The sequence below is a fragment of the Cyprinodon variegatus genome, unplaced genomic scaffold (genome assembly GCF_000732505.1).
Source record: "Cyprinodon variegatus isolate N-32 unplaced genomic scaffold, C_variegatus-1.0 Scaffold260, whole genome shotgun sequence".
NCBI classification, from domain to species: Eukaryota; Metazoa; Chordata; class Actinopteri; order Cyprinodontiformes; family Cyprinodontidae; genus Cyprinodon; species Cyprinodon variegatus.
The window spans coordinates 163,660-182,966 of NW_015150713.1; the positions used below are offsets into that span (position 1 = coordinate 163,660).

Here is a 19,307-nt window from a genome sequence, read left to right on the forward strand (position 1 = left end):
ATAGAGATGAATACCATTATAATGGAATCTTACTAATAGATTTGTTCTATGAATATAATATATAGATAACTAGTGTTATGAACTAAATTTACAGCAGGATATGTACTGAATATAATATACAGGTGGATATTACTACATTTACAGTTATGTACAATATTATAATATACAGATGGATTTTTCTATAAAATGAATAAATAAAGTTTGGGCAGAAGCTATCTAAATTAAAGTGCAGTGGAAGGTAATTGCATATTACAGTTAAAAAAGACTAGAAAAGATTCTAAAAGATTCTTAAACAAGATCCTGTTGTTAAACATTGCTTGGATATAAAATTCTTCCTCCAACACTTCTTAGCATGTGATACATATGCAATTTCACCAGGACATGGCTTTTCACCTAAAGTGACATTCAGCCCAGAGGCCCTCAGCAACTCTGAAAGAGCTGCAGGGATGCACAGGTTAGGTGGGAGAATCTGGTAGTTTTACATGTACACAAATTTGGCTTTCATGGAAGAGCAGCAGCAAGAGAGCATTTCTTGTAAAGTAATGCTCTAAGTAGCAGGATCTGCATGTTTCCTGAAGCTGCCTAGAGGATACAGGAAACGTGCTAGAAGTGTCCTGGTTACATGAGACCAAAATATGACATTAAGACCTAAATGCAAAATTATAAATATCAGGAAATCAAATACTTCACATCAGTCTGAACACTCCAATGGACTCCAGTAGAAATATTTTGCTGATTGAACCGGTTCAATTTGCATGTTTTCTAAGCCAAAACAAGGCTCTACAAAGCCTTGATCTCAACGCTTTTTCTGACATTTTGAATTGAAAAAGCTTCCTAGATTGGATGTGAAACATCTTCAAACTTTAACAAAGTCAAGTGGATTGTTTTTTTTTTACTTTTTTGGGTGAGCAAAATATTTAATTACAATTCAGTTTATTTATATAACACCAGTTCAAGCCAAATGTCATCTCAAGGCACTTTACAGAGACAATTCGATCAGATCAAACAGTCACATTGGTTCAGTTTTCTATCTATTATAAGGATGACAGAAAGGAGGATTTCTTTGTATGAGCTAAAATGGTCAGTTTCAGCAAAAAATCTCATTTCTCTCTGCCTTCTTTGCCATACCACATTATCAATTTAACTGCATATGTTTATTAAGCTTTCTCACGTGTCTCTGATTTTACTTACCATCATTGTGAGTTTATTGGCCCCTCTCTTTTGGTACACTATCATTAAGCAGATGTTGTACAGAGAGAAAAGCACCTCACTCTAGGACACTTAAACTTAAATCCATATGTGGTCTATGAGCGAATCAAACGCAAAACCAGACAAACAACCAAACTGACCTATGGGAACCATGTGTGTGTCTCTGTGAGTTCCCTGGGGCCCGATCTGTGTGTGCTGGGTCACTAATAACGAAAAATCCCTGGTACAGGGATGCCAGTCTGCCCGCCTGGGGACACAAAACCTGATGGAGTCCAGATGAGAGCCACCAGACCTGACATGTTGCTCCAAAACACTGCCAGTTGATTCAGGGATGAGCTTTCACCGCTATCTTCCTTGAACAAATCTGCTTTTATGCTGGGATCTGCATCGTAAAAAAAGAGAAAACAAAAAAAATCATGGACATTTAATGGATATCTAAAAAAACTATTACTACATATGTTCAGGGAATAATATAGGCTTCAGTTAAACCTGAAGCCTTGTTTTTCTCCTGCACATCATTCATAAATATTTCATGTGTTCTTGGCTGTTGCATTGTTGGTGTCTGGTAACCGTAAAAGATGAGGTTGCTGCATCCTGCTTTACGAGGATCACTCGACCCTTAGTCATGTTATCTTTCCCAACCTGAAAAGGAACTTGAATCACCCCTCATTGCAGAGTGTCAGTTTCAGAACAGCTGAAGAATTTACTTACAGATCAAACACTGGATCAACAGTCATGCTCGGCACAATATTGAGATGAGTATGTAGGAGATTTTGCAATTACTTTCTTCCCCTAATCTGTGAGCATGGACAGAAATCCTGCAATGCTTTAAAATAACTGATGTTGCCTGAGTTATCACTAAGGTGTTAGAATCCATACAGCAGCAAAACATTTGGTATTTGCTAGTGTAGAGCTTGTGCAAAATGAAAAATTAGAAAACCAAAAAGAAAACAAATATTTTACTCCCCGAATTAACTGAAAGTAGGCAGGAAATGTAAAGATAAATAAATAATTATCCCTAAAATAATTTGAACAGAAATGTTCTTTGTTATTTTGCATAGACTGCATATAATAAAATATTATTGTCAGGTTGTGTGGAGGTTTGAAGAGGACCCAAATGCAAAGAAGGAAGTTGAAGTGATTTCTTGCAAATTTAATGACCAAAAGGTGAAAACTGAAGCAAAAGTATACAGAAAACCAAAAACTTAACAGGAGCATATATGCCAAACAGAACAAATACTGGGGTGATCAGATGATTGGGAGCAGGTGTGGACAGAAGAACATAGAAGGGAGCTAGGGGAAAGGAGACTGACACAAGAGGGCAACAGAGGGTAAACAAGAAATATATACAAACTCAAATACAGCCAGAAAACAACACAAAATAGAAAGGAAACCAATGAAGACTCCAAAAGAAAACTTAAAGAGAACAAAAAAATGCAAAACCTTAAAAATTATGTCAATTAAAACATGCTTCATTAATAGCCAGAAGATGCATTTTTATGCATTACTTCAAAAATCAAAAACTTAGCAACTCTAAGTCTAACTTTGGTTGAATACATGTCTAACTTATTCTTTAAAAGAAAATTTCAATTACTTTACAAAAATATTCTTGAGACATACATCAACTTTAATTAAACAGTTATGATTTTAATCCTGCTCCTCAATAGATCTGCAGTATGCATTGACGCTTAAGAAAATCGTTTCAGGGCCAAATGCTGAGATGACTTCTGTCTTGTGACACAGTGCTTTACTATCCATGGAAAAATCACCAGAATATTTCAGGAATGTTAAGCAAAGTTGTCATTGTAGGCTGAAGGATATAGACTTGGGATAATTTGATTTTGATATGACAAACCTGTTGTAGAATCTTTTTTTTTTTTTGCCAACTTTGCTTTTACCAGACAACCAAAACAGACAGAGGGGGGCTTTTTCCGAGAATAAAACAACTCTCCAGCATTTTACTGTCCAAATAACACATGGTAAAGACATCTGTCCATAATGTTATTATTGGAGATAAGTAGCTTCTTTAGTTTACACCACAACATCATCTAACAATCTTTGCCTCACTTTTAAAACAGTAATGCTACCTCTCTACGGTGCAAAACTCCTTTCTTGTAAACCTTTGAAGGAGATGACCAAGGCATTTGTCAGACTCTCAGAGGAAAGTTTGAGCCTTCACATCGCAAAAGAACCTCTTTTCTTAATAGCTTTATCCTTGCCTGCAAAGCCCCTAAAGCCAAGCAGAGAACATAGAAATTGTAAAGTACATAGAATTTCTTGGAGCTAAGCATGGTTGATGAAAGACAAAAAGGAATAGCAACAGTGGTATTCAGTTTTATCTAATGGTAGGATAAAATCTATAGAAATAAACCTGGGCATTTTTTCCTTAATTGGTTGCAGTCCTGGGTTAGGGTATCAGCCAGAAAACAAAAACAAAATCCCTGCATTGTTGAATTTTTCTTATTACCCATCACAGCAAATTATAGTTAAATTGAATTGCCTTAACAGCTCCAGTAGGAAACTCTGCATCTAGAATAATTGTGCAGTTTGTTTTCCTGTTTAATGTTTAAAGCTTTAAAAGGGCAACATGCAGGGACTGGTTCTGAAAACTCCACATTTAATAAGATACACATTAGTGAAGTATATTTCAAAAACCAAAACAGTCTTCGCTTCAGAGTGCCGAACTTGCTCTGCCCCAGCTTTAAAGAGTATTTTTATGACCATTTAGGGGCTTGTAGAGAACAAGCTAACAGTTGTTTCTTATAAAAAGGCTCAGACTCAGCCAGACAAATACATTAATTTGAGTGAAATGTACAATCTAAGTTTAAAAAAACAAAACCTTTTCATTTAGGAAAACATTGTCATTCAGTGTCCTTGCTTAATGAAACACAATTAAAGATGTAGGTAAGGGTAATTCAGCTGGACGGTGGCTGCTTCATCATGACATCATGCAGACACATCCTGCACACACACCAGTGGCTCCCCTTTGACCCAGTATCATGTTACTCCTTCCATTAGTGCTGACTAACTCTTGGTCTCTGGTTTGAATGACAGAAGCACAGAGCGTGGAGTGGAGCAAGGTCCTTTTGTGTCAAATAATCTGGCTCAGACGAAGCCTGGAGAATCTGGGCCAGCAGAACACGATCCCTGAAACAGAGCTGCTGATTCAGGTGTTACTCATGCAGCAGCGGCATGCCAGCACCCTCAGGTATTAGCAGCTTTACAAATAAAAATATATGCTAAATAATAAAATCACAGAGTAAACATCTCAGATGAAAATTTTGCAGATGGATACTTGTATGAATATGTAAAACTTAAATTTAATAGCATATTAAATAAAAATCTTTGGTTGAACAAACTGAAATCAACAAAGGCACAATCAAAATTCTTCAACAAAAGTTTATTTGATGTATCTTTTCCAAAAGAGTTGAACATCAAACCTTATTTTGATCACATTTACAACGATGAAGTCAAAACACACACACCCTATTGCCAAAAGTATTTGCCTATCGATCCAAATCGTTAATGTTCCAGGTGTATAAAATCCAGCACTTATTCAACCTACAAATATTTGCGAAAGAATCTGTCGTTCTAGGCCGTTTGATGAATTCCTTTAGTATAGTGAACAGATTCTACCTGTGCAATTGGAACAGTTGTGAAATTTCCCACCAACTACAGTAAATATGAGAAGTAATGGCCTTGTGGCTGGACAGCAGTGTGTTTGCAGCCTGTAGAGGCAGTAAGATTGCTGATTCAAAACTATAACTGTCAGTCTGGATCCCTGAGCAAGATCGCTCCACCAAAAGCTACTCAGGGTGGAAGCAAACTGTTCCCTAAAGGGAAGGTTGAACACAGAAGACAAATTTCCTGATTTTGGGACAATAAGGATCCCGAGCCAGTAACATCATCAGTGACCCTTCAAACCACCAATGGACTGTTCTCCTTGCTGCTCTCTGGGAAGAGCCTTCGCAGCATCTGCTGAAGGTCCAGCAGATTCTGCAAAAGCTTTTGCCCCATTGCCATCAGACTGCTGCACGGTTGAAAAAAACTCTAAAGCAAGTAACAAATGGACTCTTCATCACACTGATAACACCAAACCAAATGGAACTCAACTCAAAAAATGTTTTTTGCATTTTTGCACCACAACATTTTTGCACCATATATATTTGTCTTTGCACTGCTCTGGACTTCCATATCAATGCGTTTCGCACCATGTTTTTCTCCCAAGCTGTTTACATTCAATCGCTGCTACACTATATGAAATGGAAATCTTAATTTCACTGCTAATCTGCTGCTAATTTACTGTCTGCAAGCTGTACAAAACAAAATTTTGTTTTGTATATACTCTGTGTATACAAAATGACAATAAAAGTTGTCTAAGTCTAGTCTAAGTCTAAAGGGATGACCTACAAATCAAACAGATCTTAACCAGACAAAACATAAAAAAAGACTGTATAGTACTACCTGCAGGAGAGTTCCACCTCATTACTTTGGGTTAAAGCAGCCTGGCCTTGATAATGAGAGTATGGTAAAAAACTCCCCAAAACATGCACCCTGACATCACTGAAAGCTTTTCCAGAGATGTTGAAGCTGTTGTCGCTGGCATAATTGACTTAGCATGGGATGCTACTCAAATGTGTTTATTTTTCTGTGAAAGCAGACAAGCAAATACTTTTGGCATTTCAGCATATCACCAAAGATGACATACCTTGACATCCATTTCCTCATTTCCATCTCCCTCTTTTACTAGTCATCTCCACTGCCTACTCCTCATGTTTATCCAAGCCTCCTCCACTTTAGAGTTATAGTGGAAAATACCATGAGGAGTCAGGGAAAAGATCAAAGATGTACGAAATGGTAGACAACTTCAAATACAAGTGGGTTTTAAAAGTGACCTGAGGAGGGATGACCTGCAACACCTCTTCCTTATTTTTAAAAGAGCACAACATTCTGCAGCTAATTTAACAATTTTAAACAACAGTAAAAAAAGAAAGCTCTACATCAAACTGTAAGTAAACAGTGCTCACTCTGAAAAAAACAAAAAAAAAACTACTCAACAAGTTTTAGAAAAATATTGAAACAGTCCATCCAAAATGCTTTAAATAACAGAAAATCTGTATGCATAGTCTCTCCGCAGTTCATTTTGACAAGTATAAATGCTTAGCCTTGATTTATGAGCAGCATAATCTGAGCACCTTTTTAAACTGGAAAGGATTTTTGACCCAGAAATTACATCTGGTGGGACATAATCAGGCATGGCTGGCTTAGAAGGTTATGAAAATGTAGTTTATCACTCAAAATGTTGTTCCTGCTGTTTAAAGTCCTTTTTTTAAAGGCTAGAGTAACCACATTTTGTTTCCGTCTCTGTTGAGAATAAAGTAATGTAGGTTTCAGCTGCTCAGCTGGCTGCTAAAAGCAAGCCCCCCTTTTCCCAGGAATACAACAAAAGTAAATGTAACTGTGTAGAAATTATGCCCGTTGTCAAAATTCTAGAAAGCCATGGCGTGAAAACCAGGCCCTGATTAATACCTCATACCCCCTCTACTGTGTGCTTGACCACACTGTGATATAATTTATGTTAGACGGTGATGTAGAAAATCAGAGCCTGATCATGAGGAGAAGAAGAAGCAAAAGGAAATACATTAATTAGAAAGCTGCTGATTTTTGAGCATTGATGTTTTACATCTCAGGGTTAACAGACACTCAAAATGGCATTACGGTACTACTGTGTTAAGATATCTCTTTGTTTTTTCCATTCAGTTCTGGTTTTCTTTTTGATTTCTACTTATGTAGGGTATAATCCAGCAGGATAAAGGTTTAGTGGAGGATGTCCTTTTTCCGGGTGAATCATCAAAATAAGTGGTTTGCCTAATTGTCAATCATTCTGGTGATATTTTTACGTAAGGCCGTCCTACGTGCTCGTCCCCATTTACCGGCGGTGAGTTTGAGAGAGTGGAAAAATTGCAAATCTTCTTTTGGAAAGTAAGCTTGTATGAGCGATGCAAACAGCAACTTTATAACCGAGGATAAATGGGCTCATGCATACTCTCACACGCGTCTAATAGGTGTTCCCTTTCAGGAGCAGGTACAGGGTTGTGCATGTGCATATTTTTTCAAAAATTAGCAAAAATCCTCCACTATACCTTTAAGTGAAAATGTAGTGGATAGCAGTTGTTCAACTAAGGTGAAAACAGCATGAGGAAGTGTTGTTGGCAGACTGAAGAGGCATTTATGTTTGCAAACCAACTTTTAATTTTTTTATAATTATTCATTTTATAATTTTTTATATCTTTTTTTATGTATTCATTTTTGCTATTTTTTTGTTGTGTTTATTAGTTATCTAATTACCTTCATGCCACTGCTGTGTACTTTCCCAATAGTGTTTATTTAGCTTTTTATCATAAATTGCCTTGATACTAAAATGTCTGTCATGGTCAGGTACATCTATTATACTCTGTGAGTGTTTTGACCTTTTATATTATCTAGTTATGATCCAACAATATACTAAAGCAGATAAACAAATACCAAACACATGAAGGAAGCAACAAGAGAAATGCAGTTGACCTCTGAAACATCACTGAAGCATCCCTGTTTGCAATGATTTAGTTTGACTTGCTAAAGATTTTATTAGAACTTTGGTTTCTGCGTCTGTGGATGGCTGTTGGGTTGGACTATTATCAGTCATGATGATTCCAGTCTTGGTGTCACTCTGCAGGTAAAGCAGCACTGTTTTTGGACCGACCTTAGCACACAGCGACCCAACAGCTTCAGCTTGTCACAGAAGCGGGAGGACATGGTGTTTTTTCTGCAAACTGAACAGATAAGAGACCAAAACACAACTTGAAATCCAATGCATTTACACATTTATCTACTGTAGATACAAAATTAAAAATAGAACTGCAAAATCGTTAGATCAATAAGATTTAGCTGTTAGGTGTTTCCAATTCATTTCAAAACTGATTTTGGAAATCATTATTAACCATTTAAATGCATGCATAAATTATTTTAATACGATTTAGAGAGTCAACTGAAAATGTATTTTGAACAGCCAACTATGTTTCTTATTGATAAGAAACATAGTTGTCCAAAATCTCTGTCCTCAACAACTTTTTTTTAAGTTTTAAACCTTTTGGCCCATGACATTGGGTGCTGAGGATTTTTATTTTAGTAGCAAAGTTTTACATAGCAAAACAGAAAAAACTGTTGTTTAATTAAGTTACAATTAAAATTGTTTTGTTGCATTTTCCACCTTACAGATTTCTCCTCATTTAACCCTATAATGCCAAATGTATCGTATTTGATACATACGGTTTCTGAAATGTATTGCGTCTGACACCTTTTGCATAATTTAATGGTAAAAACTTTGCTCAAAATCCTATTGTACACAATCAGATATACCTGATAACAGCCAGTAGAAGACTACACAATAGTAATAAATAATTGTAAGTAATAAATTATTAATATCAAAAATGTATTTCTGTTTTTTCTTTTTACATATTTTGTTAAAAGGGCAAATAAGGACTTCAAACCAAAAAAAAGGTAATTTTCTGTTTTGTTTTATTCTTGGATCAGGCTTTAAAGGGTTACATTTTCTGTCATACTGCAGTTTGTCAGAGCAAACAAATTTGAATATCAAGCAATGATAGCCTGAATACATGTCCCATTGCTAAATAAATCTTTTTTGGAAAATATTCTGTGACTTGATGAGAAAAAAACTGAAACCTTTTTTATAGGTATGCTGGGGGTTCAGGGTTGCCTTGGGACTGACTATCAGACTTTGAGCTAAAAAGTAGCAAGGATATCCGAAGCAAACAAGCAACCCGATCTCTGAATGGTAATTAAATCCTTGTAATAGTCCATTCATGATAAAAGAAAAACCCCAAAATTGTTACAGTATGAAACGGTGAGAAACTGCAATAAACTGCACCTGCCAAAGTCTCTCTAACTGGTAAACTAATTTGAATAAATGCATATATATTTGTATAAGACTGTATTTTTAAAAATACAGTATGTAATAATTTTACTGATTTACTGACAGAATATATTATTTATATGTATATTATTTGTTATCATATCTTTTCCTTGTCTTCACCTGAAAACAAACTTTAATTTCAACTCATCTTGCTTTATTAGTAAACGGCATGGCTGACTGAACATACACTGGTACAGAAAATGTTAGAAGTGAAGCTTAACGTTAAAAACAAAGCCTGCCAAAATAAACTAAATTTGATGTGTGTGAGGTTCACATTGGAAGGTCAGGATGTGTATGTTTGCATGCACGTGTGTTGGCACAGAGTCTGCTTTTCAGATTAACTACTTTTCCCACCAGAGAAGCACAAACACAGACTGCTGCCTACAGACCTGAGCTTTTCTTGCATTCCTGTACGTTGCATTTCCTGAGTGTTTCTGGTTTTGAAATCTTCGCACAGAGGCGGTTTGGCACAACAGCCGAATCCTTTTCTCCCACACAACTGACAGCACGCTGCTGTTGACCCTCACCACAGCTCACAGAACACTAGAAATAAGAGTGACAAATTGGAAACATTTAAATATCTATAATATATGACCTATATATACATAAAGGTAGGTAGAGTAAAACCGACCTCCTCCCAGTCCTCAGTTTTCCAACGTGCGCAGGGCTTTAAACTGCACTGTTCTGTACTGTTCGGCCTTAAAGTGGAGCTGCAGCGATGAGGTTCTGGGCAGGACACCAGTCGCTCTCTGATGCCTTCACCACAGCTACCAGAGCACTGTTAGTAACAAAGCTTTTCTTAAGTTACATCTGCTTTATTTAATATTTCAGGTTTACCAGAACACCTTCTTTGCTCATATACAGTTTGTTACAAGTTTTGACACAATGGATGTGCTTCTATCTAAACCTTTGTTTTGTAGCCTTGACTATCTATTCTTTGGGTTGTACTTCTGAGATGTTGAACTCAGCCCCAAACTCCAGTTTTTGCTGCCTCAGGTTTTCTTGTTTATATTATAGCTCTTTCTATCCTCCCATTAGCTCTGCTCAGCCTGTCTGTCTCTGCTGAATAAAATAGAATAGAAAATTATAAAATATTTTATTGTCCCACACTGTGGAAATTGTGGTGTTACAGCAACAAAATATTATAGCAAAAGTGGTAACACAAATGTGGACCTTAAAAATAACAGAACAAGTGAGAGAGTTAAATAAATGAAATACTGTACTATACAAGGCTCTTTAAAATATAAATACTATGCATCTGGAGAATAAATAATCAATATACAGCTGTGGACATTTTCACAGACAGGCTCCCAAAATGTTGTTTTCTGAGTCCTAATGGGACTTCTTAAGGCTTTCTCTTCTGTAAATGCTATTTATTGATAGATTCTTCCACCTGAGTTATGGAAAACAAACTGCCTCTTGGTTGCTTCTTGAAGTTACGCTCTCCTTGATAAATCAGTCCAGTTAGGCAGGAGGTCATGTTTTAGTACGTCTGTAAACTAGTCCATACTTTCTCCATTATCAGATGACAAATTAAACAATCATCTGACAGATGTCCAAGGATTGGGATTTATTGCTTTATAACTTTTTCATTAAAATATATTTACAAGAATCAAAACCTTTCCTGACTTATCTGCTTTTCTCCGTGGTTTTAATGATGCTGCTTGTTCTTCTCCTATGTTCTCTAACAAAGTTTGAAGCCCTCAGAGAGTAACTCTGATTATATTTTATAATTATTCTAACCTAATAGTTAATCATTATAAAAGACAAATTATAAATCATAAGTGCCAAACAGTTCAAGGAGTATTAAAGTAAAAAATAAATAAATAAATAAATAAATAGAGTGACTTTATGCATTAACTAAGAATTAATGAAGAAGAAAATGAATTTGGGATGGACATTTAACACCAAAATATTTTCAGTCTTCTAGGATCTGTGGATTAGAAAATGTGCCTTAAGTTTAACAAGTAAATTGAGGATTTTAATGTATGGTTGTCCTACCAGCCCCCAAGGTGACACGGTCCAGTTCATACACGGCTTGTGGGGGCAAACCAGGGAGCTTAAAGGTCTGCTGGACACAGTCTGACAGTGGAAAGGTCTGAGTGGACGCTTGCTCTGAGAATCCACACACTGGACATCACGATGCCTCCTTCTAACCAACCCACAGTTTTCTGGACACTGTAAGGAACATGTCAATCCAATAAATGTCCCAAACAAATGATATAACAGAGAACCAAGAATTTATCTTTTTATTCTACTTCAGTGACACATAATATCTAATCACTGATTATTGTAATTTACTATTAAGGGCAAGTAATACATACTCTGTATGCCTTAAAATACATACTCTGTATGCCTTAAATTTGCTGGACTTTTTAAGTTGCTGACCTTGCTCCAGCTGCCAGTTTTCCAGGTAGCGCATGGTTGCAGGCGGCATGTTCGTGCAGGCTCCGGTCTCTTCATGTTGGCGCAGTCCTCGTCCTTCTCTGAACTACACACCACTGTTCTCCATACAGCTCCAAGTCCACACGTTGTTGAACACTGACCATAAATTAATGTAAGTTTAAAATTAAATTTTGTTGCTTAAAGTAACATAACAGCATTACACTTTAGGTCTGTGTTTCTGGGAAGTAAAACAGTCATAAAACATGTCTGTGGGCCACATTAAATCTTAGGACAGGCTTCTTTTTATTTTTTAGCTTGTGAAAGACAAAAAAACAAACTAAATAACAGTAAATGTAACCAAGATGCTGCCATTTGTTGATGTGGGCTACTAACAAATGTTTAGTCTGAAATTTATTACTATAGGATTGGTTCCATATCAGTTTTGCTTTACAATTACATATATATTTTGGGTCTTATGCTTGTGCTTTCACAATTTATTATTGAATCAATTTCTGCTCTGATTTTCATTTAACACAGGACTATATATTGATGACTGATATTTTCTTTTTCTATCATAAGCATCATAGGCACCATGCATCACTGGGATGAATTGTGGCACAGTTGTTTGCAGCAGCAAGAAGGTCCTAAGTTCTAATCTTGACCAATGGTCCTTTTCAGTAGAATCTGCATATTCTCATTCAAAGACATCATAAGTGTGATTTAGCGCTGAAATAATTAATCGGATTAATCATGATGAATCGATTATTGAAATATTTGTCAACTAATTTAGTAATCAATTAATTGTTAACTGGAGACCCACTTAGAGCAGTAATTATTGTTAAGAAGTAATTATTGAAAAAATTGTTAAGAAATATATAAACATTTTGCATTTAACATAAAAAAAACTTTAAGTTTCACTTGGTTAGATTTAATTAAAAAATCTTCTTTAAAGAGATGATCATTAATTGATTAAATGAAAAAATCTACAGATTAATCAATTTGCAAAATAATCGTTAGTTGCAGCCCTAGTGTGATTATAATGGGATTTTATGGCTTGGTTGTTTGTCATGTGCGTCTCTACAATAGATTTTCAACATATTCTGGTTGTATCTTGCCTCTCCCCTAACGACAACATTATCTTTAATAATCCCAGATTTAAAATATCCACATTTCAATTTTTTGGTTAATTTAAACTGAATATTCACAGTATATTTTCAACTATCTGGGGAGACAAGGGGAGTAACTAAATATTCCAACGATTTAGATTTTAGACTAATTTATGCTCCAGTGTAACTGGAGTGAAACTTCTCTGATATAAATAGGCTAACTTTCTCTTTCTCTTTACTCTTTTGTGGCATCATCCATTTTCTATGGAGCTGTCTGGTGGAGCAGTGGCTTATCTTTAGCTGAGAGAAAGCGGTTGGATAAGCTGATCAGAGACGCCAGCTCTGTGATTGGATGCCCTCTGGACTCAGTGCTAGAGGTGGGAAACAAAAGGATCCTAAGTAAATTAAAATCTCTGTTGGATAATGTCTCCCACCCCATGCATGAAGCTGTTGCAGAACTGGAGAGCTCCATCAGTGACAGACTGCTGCACCTTAAATACACCAGTGAGCGTAATCACACATCCTTCCTCCCAGCAGGTGTAAGACCCTTAACAACCATTTTTCCCAAGAACTTCAATAAGTTGTTACATTTATGCTGATTTTGCACAGTTGGTTAAATAACCTGCTGCTGTCATTTTGCACATCTCTGATGTTGCTGCTATTTTCAAATATCCATTACTGTAGATATGGCCAGTAATGTATGGCCATAGCTGTATACTGTATATTTATTCTCCAGGTGCAGTTTTATATTGTTAAAATACTTTACAGTACAGTATTTTATTGTTTATCTTTTAATTATTCACTACTTTGTTATTCTTCTAAGGTGGCTGCTCAGTGCCGCAGTGGGTAGCACTGCTGCCTTGCAGCAAGAAGGTTCTGGGTTTGATTCCCAGCCCAGGGTCTTTCTGCATAGAGTTTGCATGTTCTCCCTGAGCATGTGTGGGTTCTCTCTGGGTACTTCAGCTTCCTCCCACAGTCCAAAAACATGACTGTTAGGTTAATTGGCTTCTCTGCAGTCCCCTTAGGTGTGAATGGTTTGTCACTTTTTGCCCTGCAATGGACTGGCGACCTGTCCAGGGTATACCCCGACTCTTGTCCAATTACTGTTGGAGATAGGCACCAGCACCCCTCGTGACCCCACTTGGGATAAGCGTGTTAGAACATGGATGGATGGATCTTTCTAAGGTCCAAATTTGTGGGACCATTTTTTCTATAACCTTTTTGCTGCTGTAAACACTAGAATTGCCCCATTGTGGGACAATAAAGGGATTTTCCATTCTATTATATTTTAAACAAAATGTTTGGAGAATGTCTCTACACACCTCACTCCAGTTACCAACAATCCAATATGTATCCATTTTAACAGGTTCTCTAGTTATCAGGTTGCCTCGGTCACTGATGGAACTGCTTTGCAGACTTCTTGGCTGCTGGTTTTGGCTTTTAAAGTGGCTTCCTTTGGACCTGGAAGAGGTTTTCATATCACGAGCAGTTGGAATGTTTTTCTTGGTTGTTGCAGAGGTCTTCTTCATGTGAGTTAATGGCACATGAGGTACGTTTGCAGTGGTGGATGTTTTTTTCATGGTTGGTTTAGGAACCTGCTTCATTTTGAAGCCAGTTTTTGAGAGGACTGAGCCATACCTATACATGGGAGTTGTTTGAGGAACCCGTTGTGTCCATGGGCGGTATGGTTTGACATTTGAGGTGGTGTTGATGTTGGGTAAGTGCTGGGTTGTCCTTGAACATGTGTCAGTACTGGTAAAAAAGAATGGTGAAGCAGTTGTGGGTGGCACTCTAGTTATATGTTTGGTAAGTGGACGTGCTTGTGGTTTTGGTGTGGTTGTCTGAAGAAGACTTGTTAGAGACGTAACCGTGGTGAAAAAATCCAGGTCAATAATCTTCTCTTCTTCTTTCGTGTTGTCCTCCACAATATAATCATATCCTGGGGAGTACAGCCCCCCATCCTCAGCACTTCCCTCTTCTAGGTCTATATTTTCCTTGGCTCTAACACTTGCTTTCCTTTTCTTATCAGTTGAACTTGACTTTTTGGGATAAACCTTCTTTTTTGCATCTTTATTTTTCCTCACCAAAGCACTAAACTCACGATCATTGGGGTCTATAATTTCAGAAACTGTAGCTTGAGAACTAAAAGTGGATTTTGTGGTAGCTATTGTAGTTTCTTCGGTGGTTGATGTAGGCACAGCTGTAGAGCTTATGTATGTTAATGAAGGTGAACTAGGATGTATAGTTGGATACGTTTTATTTGGGTAAATACGACGGTGCGCAGGAGGAATCCCGTATCGTCTGTGAAGACTTGAGTTTGGGCAGCTCTGCAAAGCACACAGTGATTTGGACCTGGGTTTGGTTGAAGGGTCACAGGTCATCTTAGGCGCTAATGTGCATGTCACGGTGCGTGATCGAACAGCTCCTCCACATGTGACAGGGCACTAAAAGGCAGAGGATACTATGAACAACATCGGGCTAGGGGGTAAAATACTTGCAACAAAACTGTTTTATCAGCAGTAAACAAGCTACCCTTAAAAAAAGGTTTACCTCCTCCCAGTTGCCAAAAGCCCATTCCTGCCCACATGGAACATCTCTGTTGCATGGTAAAGAAGGTTTTGGTTTCAGCAGATGCTTGCATTCCACAGGGTGGAGTACCCTCTCTTCTCCTGAAACATTGCGTACACAAAGAACAGTTCTCTTCCTCAATCCTCCTGATCCACAGCTTTCTGTACACTGCTGCCAACCACCAACCCACCACCTAAGAGCAAGAGAAGGACAGAAAAACAAGGTAAGCAAGAATATTTCAGCCAATGATACAGAGATATAAGGGTCTTTTTAGCAAATAAAGATGGACAAATACTGTTTATAATGTCCTGCTACAAACAAACATAATTTAAGGACCACCAGGTTAACAATGTTTAGGCCCCATTTTGGATACAAAGACAGCTAAACAAACCAAGTTAGTAAATAAAATGAAGGGACAATTTCAAACACCTGGCACTAGTATGTTAGTAACAGAAACTTATGCTTTAAATTTAGGTTAGGTATTATTTTAAAGCTTCACTTTATATTGGGATACTACTAATGTGCATTTATAAAAGTAATTTATAGCATCTATCATAAAATCATGTATTTTGATACTCGAAACTCTTAGATCTTGTGAATTTTATCATTAGCAGTTTTATTGTTTACTTTCATAGGGCCCCTGTAAACTTTTCTAGACTCAAAACTCTAGATTTCTTATTTTCTTATTGTTCTTGTTTTTCAATGGACCGCTATCACATGTTGTTATAATTTACAAGAAATAAAGTCACCTGTAATGAAATGGTCCAGTGTGGAAACTACAACAAGGTTAATCTAAATACTTGATCTAAATACTTGATCTAAATATATAAATTTATCTACATATTTTGTTATTGTGTTTCATTAATAAACACAATGACAATGTTCTTAGATATTGTTTGTAAGTCAATACAAGCTTTTAATATTTCAGAACAGTTTTGAATCCATTAGTTAAAACATTCAAACAATTACATCAATGTAAAGCTTTAAACTGTTACCTGTTATAATTGCTAAGTAGTAAGGATAAAGTAGATCTACATTGTTCAACTAAATTGTATATTGTAAGATAAGAAGTGAATTGAGTTTTTCAAAAGTATAAAAATAAGAATGTTGGTTACTACAAACCTCGCAGGACATTCCATATTCTTACACCTGCGGTGTCTGTCTTCTGGCCGGCTGTCCTGGTCACACAACGACTCATCCACGACACCCACGTCTACCTCAAAACACAGCACTGGCTGGTGCTGCTCTCCTAAGAATAAACACATTTTTGGTTCATTAAGTTTTATTGTTAAACAAAACAAAAGCAAGATGTTTCATCTCAAGCCAAACCGAGGCCACAGGTGGTGCTGCAGTGTGTCCAGGCTCCGTGTCTCCAGATATAAATAGGTTCAGGGACCTCATTTTCTGTTACTTTACTCTTCTTGATGGTGTACTCCAACGTGATACCTGGATTCTCCTCCTGAAAAAGTAACTACAAAGAAAAACAAAAAACACACAAAACAATGTATTGTACTTCATACAAATACTTATTTGCTTATTATTTCTTTTTACATTTGGTGCTCTAATATGGGCCCTTACAGGTTTCTGATTTTGCTTAAATGTTAAGGTCATCCAATGAAAAAGCAAAAAGTTTTCAAAAGATGACTCATTTATTAGGAAAACGCTTACCGAACCCACCCTTTTCATATTGATGATGATTAACATAGATTAGACATATTTTTTAAATGGAGATATCACTTTAAATTTGCACATAGCTCTGTTTAATGTCTATTCTGGAAACTCAGAAGTAACCTAAACAGAACCTGTTGTGCACTATAAAGTAAGCTAAAATCAAAAAGATGCCAATCTCGTCTTGATTTAAGAAAATTCAAGAACAGATGAGAAAAAAAATCACTGGAATCCATCATGAAGGGTTGTAATTTTATGATTTTAATGATTATCGAGACTCCGCCAAATTACAGTGTGAGACATTATTCGAACTAAATATTTTACTAAGAGGGCAGCAGCTAAACTGATGAGATCATGAATGTTTCTCTCCAGCAAAAATAAAAGAAATTAAATAGCATTAAAATTATCCAGAGTATTAAACTGACACAAAACAAAAACAAACAACAAAAGAAAAAAACATGAAGAAATCTGCTTTGAAGCTTGCATCCTTAAAATCTTTAAAGGTTTATGTTTTTGATTTCATTTAATAGGGAAAATCTATTTTACTAGAAGTTCTTAAGGACTGTAAAAACAGTTGCTCCCATCCACTCTACCTGAAGCATTACTGGCTGTTTGGTTGGGCCAGGTGATGTGAGGTTCTCCATGTTTCCACTGCGCTCGTAGTAGAATGTTGTCCCACCTGCCTTGTATTCGCCATTCCACTGGATGATTAAGTTCCCATTGAGGAAATACTCGTCTCTCTCCACACTTCTAAGGGCCAGGAAGTTAGCGGCCTCCTCGGCTTCCCTCACCAGAATGTCTCGGGCGCCCGCAGGTATCACCCCCACGTCCACGTACCCTGGGAGAGTCAGGAGGGAAATCAGAGTGGCACTGAGGTAATGGGATGGCCCACCATGGCAGCTGCCACACTCACATCCAGACGTTCAGACACCTTGTCTCTGATGTTTTACCCGGGTGGGCTCAGTTTGCAGGGGTTGCTGGCATCTGTGACTAAATGTGTGCTTATTCGGCGTGGTGGGGGTGGGGTTCGGGGGGTGCACTGCCCTGTCTCTGTTTTTTATTGTGTGGGGATGGGAGGTGGGTGGTTTGAGGGAAGACGAAAGCAGCAATGAGTGGGTCTGTGCAGTTTAATGATGTTTGTGGGAAGGTGTGTGTTTGTGAAAGGAGGTGGGGGGCACTAGCCCTAGATGTAAGCCTTTTGAAGTCTCACACATCTGGGCCGGTTATCTGGAAGGGATGCAACGTGCAACAAACACACACAGAAAGAAACAGAGAATGCAGAGAAGAAGGCGGGCGGGAGAGAGATTTTTTTTATTGTTTTAGGGCCTCTTTCACTATGAATCTGTCTTCACTGTATGTTGATCTAGCTGGTGAGTTATTTTGTTCTTAGTGCAGTAAAACCAGACAAAGATGTGCAACTTTAGCCAAAAATGGGCCTGCAGACGAACATGCATGCATGCTCACATCTGAGCACAACTTGATAAACAGCTGCAGAGTGTGTGGAAGGGGTTGCTGCCATGGCAATAAAGAAAAACTACACAACCCCAGATGCTTTTTCACACTCTTTTAGTTGATCTATTACAGCTTTTCCTTCTTCGGGGTCTGCCTGCTCCGTGAACTCTCATGTTTGGACACAGTGCTTAACAAAAGTGTTCACACAGTACATTTCACTATGTTGCAATCGCAAGCTTTAATGAATTTTATTTCTAAAAGGTTGGAACTAATTCTGAAATGGACAGAAAATCATACATTGTTTTCAAAACTCCTTTGTAAGGAGTGAAACAAGGATATGTTGAATTATTCACCTATAGTTCTGTGTATATTTTAAGGGTCTGCCAGACTTTGTGGGTGTACTTTTCGAAACAGAGCAGCTGTAGTTCAGTTATCATTTTAAATCCACATAAAAATAGTGAAAAAATGTGGGGAAAAAATCAGGAGGTATGAGAAATTTTGCAAGGCTATTTGTCATTGCAGCTACACTCACCAAAACCTCTCTGTTCCTCATATGTCTTAGAAACTGTCTCACAGCTGCTGCCGTCTCCCAGACACACTCCACAACGATCCTCCACTGCGTTTGAGTCAATACCAAAGTCGCAGCCGACCTCCTAAACACAAACACACAAATCAAACAACAGTGGATTTTTCCACAGGGAATCCTCTCCCTCTTTCTCCATGTTGTTGCCCTGCAATGTGTCATTGTCCAGCTCCACTATAACCCTCCCAGTCTCTACATGTCTCTTACCCAGGCACACTACCTTGCACACTCCATTGACACAGATGTTTCTGGACTCGTTCATGAAGCACGGGGTCCCATCAGTCACCGCATCGAGCATCTTCTCAGAAAAATACTCACTAACTGGTCGGCAGTGAAGTTCGCAGGGATTTACTGAGTAGAGAGT

At 37.5% G+C, this 19,307-nt stretch overlaps 1 protein-coding gene across 1 annotated transcript in view; it reads right to left on the reverse strand.

Annotated features, from left to right (window-relative positions):
- Positions 1 to 4,440: 4,440 nt before the first annotated feature.
- LOC107089682 (A disintegrin and metalloproteinase with thrombospondin motifs 7-like) overlaps positions 4,441 to 19,307 on the reverse strand; it is a 35,429-nt gene continuing 20,562 nt past the window's right edge. The window contains exons 13-24 of the mRNA XM_015382594.1: positions 19,164 to 19,294; positions 18,893 to 19,013; positions 17,502 to 17,746; positions 16,570 to 16,711; positions 16,363 to 16,489; positions 15,223 to 15,433; positions 13,995 to 15,116; positions 11,570 to 11,722; positions 11,183 to 11,359; positions 9,813 to 9,959; positions 9,571 to 9,724; positions 4,441 to 8,021 (exon numbers count right to left, since the gene is read on the reverse strand). Of these exons, the coding sequence (XP_015238080.1) occupies positions 7,891 to 8,021; positions 9,571 to 9,724; positions 9,813 to 9,959; positions 11,183 to 11,359; positions 11,570 to 11,722; positions 13,995 to 15,116; positions 15,223 to 15,433; positions 16,363 to 16,489; positions 16,570 to 16,711; positions 17,502 to 17,746; positions 18,893 to 19,013; positions 19,164 to 19,294 (2,861 nt within the window). The 3' untranslated portion in view covers positions 4,441 to 7,890. The remainder of the gene's footprint in view (positions 8,022 to 9,570; positions 9,725 to 9,812; positions 9,960 to 11,182; positions 11,360 to 11,569; positions 11,723 to 13,994; positions 15,117 to 15,222; positions 15,434 to 16,362; positions 16,490 to 16,569; positions 16,712 to 17,501; positions 17,747 to 18,892; positions 19,014 to 19,163; positions 19,295 to 19,307) is intronic.